Source organism: Lotus japonicus, chromosome 4 (assembly GCF_012489685.1).
Source record: "Lotus japonicus ecotype B-129 chromosome 4, LjGifu_v1.2".
Lineage (NCBI taxonomy): Eukaryota > Viridiplantae > Streptophyta > Magnoliopsida > Fabales > Fabaceae > Lotus > Lotus japonicus.
Window position 1 is genome coordinate 68567577 of NC_080044.1, and position 5164 is coordinate 68572740.

A 5164-nucleotide genomic window follows, 5' to 3' on the forward strand; every position below is an offset into this window, starting at 1 on the left:
TCATTTTATTTCACAAATAGTCATTGAGTGTTGATTATAAACATCCGTGCATATCCATCCACTAATTTTTGGAGCATTGAGTTAAACTGAAATCACCATATATATATCTACAATAAACGAATGCATATGCATTGCATGTAAATTAAGATTCTCTTCAACATGAACAAAATCTGACGGATACATAACTTTTTCCTTTATGCATGATAAAATGATCATGCCCCTTTAACCCTTTTAACATCATCTTTTCATTCGCAAGTGCCATAGTTCTAAATGCTTCAAAAAAGAGCAGTGCTACGTATATAACATGAAAATTTTGGCTTGAACTTTTTAGAAAGCAAAACTTTACCAATCAAATTTGTCATATCATGAGAAAGAAGAAACATTCAAAGGCACTTGCACGTTGGATTTCCTTATTTTCACAGGCTTTATATCTCTCATTTAATTTCGTAGCAACTATCAATTTGCTTTAAAAAATTACGCTGAAGCAAAGAGTTAAAAAAAGTCTGCTAAATTAAGAGTAAAGAGTAAAGAATATGTTGTCGAATCTAGAGCCATAGCGTGTGAACAAACTTACAAAAGTAGGAAACGACAACAACCCGCTAAGCGAAGTAAACGTCAACTGTCCTACTCCTACCTAAATCCCAGTGCATACTTCAGGGCATGTTTGTATTTCTATAAACCCACATTTTAAAGATATTTTGAATTGTTTCGGCAATCCATATCTCTTGTCATTCGAGTAAATGTGTTTTCATAAAGTGTAATTTTTATTATTGTTACTAATTAAGTATTAAATTTGTCTCACCGTCAATGTATTAGTGCTTATTTGGTAAAAGTTTTTTCACCCGAGGAAGGTTTAAAACTTTTTTCGAAGCAATGAAATGTGTGATCTCGAACTTCAATGACCAAATGAACTTCCAAACTGAAAACTAAACACATCCTTAAATAGTGGGTTCAGAAATTATTTTTTCCATTAAACGGATTAATCTAGCTATAGTCTTAAAGTCAATGAGTGGGCTAATACGTTTTTTCTATTGGATGAAGGGCTACCACTTGGTTGTTATGTAGTGTAACTATAAGTACAAACAGATACTTGTATCACTAATATGTCTATCTATATCATTCTACTCCACATTTTCAAGACGTGCAAGTAGAAACAAGTGGTAGTGTTTTCAAGCTTTCATCTACATAAACATGGCTGATCCAGCAACTCTCATAGCTAGTTGGATCACACCCTCTTCCCTCTTCATCCTCGTCAACCTCGTCATCGGAACCATCGCAATCACCTCTCGCCTCACCGCACAAAAAACTCAGAACGACCAACCCCAACTCCATCGTTCACCCTCTCTGCTTGACCGAGTCAGGTCCTTCAATCTCCGCCATTACGAACCATCTCAGCCCGAGAACGAGTCCGAGTCCGCTCAGCCTCAACTCGTTCGCACACCCTCCTTGTTACTAGAGCGAGTCACCTCGTTTAAATTTTCCCTCTTCCAAACTCAACCTGCACTTGCAGTTGCAGAAACAGAGCACGTCCAACCCGAACCTGAAAACTCACGCCCCGACCCGGTTGTGTCGACACGTGTTCGGCCTCCTTCGGTGTTAGAGCGGGTTCGATCCATGAGCTTCTCGCGCCTCTACAGATCAGAATCGATGCATCGAGAGGGGGTGGATCCGGGTCCGGACACGGGCCATGTGGATATGAAGAAATCGGCGAGTGAGAGGGTGGTTTCTGGGACGTGCGAGAGGAAAGAGGAGGAAGTAGCGGTGGAGCGGCGGAGGCCGGCGACGGCGATTGGGAAGGGTGAGACGACGTCGTGGGGAGAAGATGAAGAGGTGGATGCGAGAGCTGATGACTTCATCAACAGGTTTAAGAAGCAGCTGAAGTTGCAGAGGATGGACTCTATTCTCCGTTACAGGGAGATGCTCAGAGGAAACTGAAAGGAGAGACTCTTCTTCCCTTTCGAAGAAATTAGCGTTCATGGTGAAGAATGGTTGTTGTACCATAAAGTAAAAATTGTCATGGTTAATTTGCTGTTGTTGTTTATGTTCATGCTTTAAATAATATTAGTATTAGATTACATGATATGCATGGAATTAATCTCTTCTTTTTCATCCTCAAACCTTGCATATATGGAAGAACCAGTAATTCAGAAGTTTTTGGGTTGTATTAAAAAAGTTACTTAGATAGTTAGATTTCATGAGACCTGTTATCCAGAATTTCAGTACTGATCAGTTATCACCATCATCACCGTGGACTATGGTCTATGGTGCTTGCAGAATCAAGCCATGTGCGCAATTTTATGTGTTCAAAGTTCAAACAGACATGTGGACACTCACACGACAGTAATGACGGACAGTAATAATAATAGTATAATACGTACGCCGAGAAACGATGTTGTTGAAAAGTAATGACCGAAATGGCGGATCCAAGAGCACATGGTATCTTAGAATGTTTGGAAATTATAATCGGTTGATTTCTTCTATATTAGAGAAGAAACAATTTTAAGTGTGTGTTTGGAAAACTCAATCAGATCCACGTTTGACATCGATCCACGTTTTCAGAAGCAAGAAATAGTTGCTTTTAGATATTTAGATCCACGTTTGACCTCTTCAGATTTGAAATCAAACACACACTAAGTGAACTGTTGAAGTAGAAGGCCTTAGCTAGTGATAGTAGCTTATTTGGATGGGTCATTGAACAAAATTGAACCTGATTTGAGATTCTTGAAATATACTTTAAATGTGTGGTTATAATTGAATGAATGATTAAATGTAGGGATAAATATGAAAATGTTCCCTCAACTATGAGCGAAAGCTGGTTTTGGTTCCTCGCCGGCATAACTTCCGGAAATAGTTTCTCCGGTGAGGCGAACCACCGTGCCAGAAATGGCCGGACCAAATCTCAAGCACGGTGGTTCGCTGCCCGAAGGGACTATTTCCGGAAGTTATGCCGACGATGGACTAAAACTAGCTTTCGCTCATAGTTTATGGACCATTTTCATATTTATCTCTTAAATGTATAATATAAACTGAAAAAACCTCCTTGCACAAATAGAAGCCATTAGAAAGATGAAAGAACATAGAGATGTGAAAGGGATGAAAGAGAAGGGTAGTGATTACAGTCTTCCCGGCACAATTGAGGTTGGGGTTCTGTTGCCCCTAGAGCTCGCGGTGGTGTGCTCCGTGATGGCAGGGGAGATGAACATCGAAAAGGCGGATTGAAAATTGCAATAGCAGAAGGAGGCTGGGGTGAACAACATCTCGTGAAGGTTTGATCTTGACAGTTGCAACGACAATGCTTTTTTATTATTATGTACCCACTTGTATGATTGGTTCTAGTTTGATGGGAGGAATGAGATGGTGGGGGAAGTGGGAGTGTGGGGGAGGGGTGGAGAGAAGGGGGTAAGGACGAGGAAAGAGAAAGTGGGAAAGGGAAGAAGGTGTAGGGGAGAAGGTCTAAGAGAGATGAGAAATAAAGTTAAGGTTTAGGAACTCAGTTGGTTGCGCTTGGTTCAAGGAACTATGGTGGTTACTGTGGAGCTCAATGGTGGTTGGAATGGGTTCGATTGGAAAGCAAGCTTCATTGTGGGGGTGGGGGATTGGGAGGGTGAAGGGATGGGAACTAAAGGGCAAGGAGGGGAGAGGGTATGAGAGGGAATAGAAAGAAGGTGAGGTTTTGGAACTTACGTTGTTGCACTTGGTTCAAGGCATAATGGTGATTATAGTGGAGCTCGGAGGTGATCGGGATGAGTTCGAGTGGTAAGGAAACTTCATTGTCGACATTATCTCGACTGTCTCTGGAGGGTGCCTTCGGCTAAGGATTTCATAAGGTTGTTGACTATTGAGGAGATGGAAAGGAAAATGAAGGGAGTGAAAAGGGCAAGGAGGAGGCTAGGGTAATGAGGGGTAGAGGGCAGGGTCCTGAGAGAGATAAGATGGAAAGTGAGGTTTAGGAACTTAGCTGGTTTCACGTGGTTCAAAGCACAATAGTGATTATAGTGGAGCTCGGCGGTGGTTGAAATGAGATTAGTCGGTAAGGAAGCTTCACTTTTGACATTGCAGGACTCACGACAGTTGCCAGCGGAGGGCAGCTTCAGCAAAGGGTGTGGTAAGGTTGATGACTATTGAGAAGAGGGAAAGAAGAGTTGAAGGGAGAGATGAGACTAATTTGTCCAAAATAGTTAGTGCTCCCATATTTAGAGTAGTATAGATTTAAAGTACTTTTTTTTTTTGGGTAGGGGAGAAACTATATTCATGATTCCATACATATAGGTAGTAAGTTAAAAAAAAAGAGTAAGAGACATGGTTTTGGCCAACCATATTGTTCAAGGAAAATGATGGTTAAAGATATCCACTTGGGGATATTTATTTGTTTTTTATACTGATAAATAACACAAGATTTTTGTTGTGACCGCACTCAGCGATAATTTACATAAGAGATGATCGAACTTCCAACTTCATAATTAAAAGATGAAGCGAGCTAACCACTACGCCATGCCTTATACTCTTAAATTTGAAAAATATATGTTATGATTGAGATGGTTTCATGTAAATAAACAACAAAAGATACTATCTCATAAACCAATTTTATAATTAAATGCTTAAATGACTGTAAAAAAAATTAAATCGTTGAAGAAAAATAGTTGAATGAACAAATCTTATGCACTTATCCGACTTTCCCACTACATGGCGCGCCTAACCCAATAACTCAAAGCTGCAGAGTTTCCCTCTCACACTATCTCACCCTCCACTCCTCCAAACTTCCTCTCAAAAACTCCGCTTTCTGCACGTACGTCGACCCAAACCATCTCCAATTCTCACATTGTTTTTTTGACAAGGTATGTGACCCTTATATTCCAAACATGATACATTGCTTAGGATTTAAGTCACTGACATGCTTCTTATCCTAATTTTCCTTATTCTTGAGTAGCTGCAAGTATTTTAATTCAACAATTTCATGACCACTCAAGTTTAGGGTTCTATAATTTCGATTCTTTGCATTTAAGTCAACTTATTTGCTTGGTTAAGAAGTATTGAGGTTGATGGGCTTCTATTTGGATGTGATTTCTAAGTGTCCACCATGTGTTTGATAAATTGTCGCTATAAGTTCAAGTGTAATGAAATGAAGTGCAGTAGCAATTTATACTGAATGCATTTTGTTGCATAA

General features: G+C 40.0%; 1 protein-coding gene across 1 annotated transcript; it reads left to right on the forward strand.

Moving 5' to 3' along the window:
• The first annotated feature begins 1097 nt into the window (after positions 1 to 1097).
• Positions 1098 to 2080, forward strand: LOC130715504 (pathogen-associated molecular patterns-induced protein A70-like). The gene has a single exon (XM_057565612.1). It carries the CDS (start codon positions 1192 to 1194, stop codon positions 1933 to 1935), a length of 744 nt encoding a protein of 247 aa, XP_057421595.1. The 5' UTR covers positions 1098 to 1191; the 3' UTR covers positions 1936 to 2080.
• Positions 2081 to 5164: the final 3084 nt, after the last annotated feature.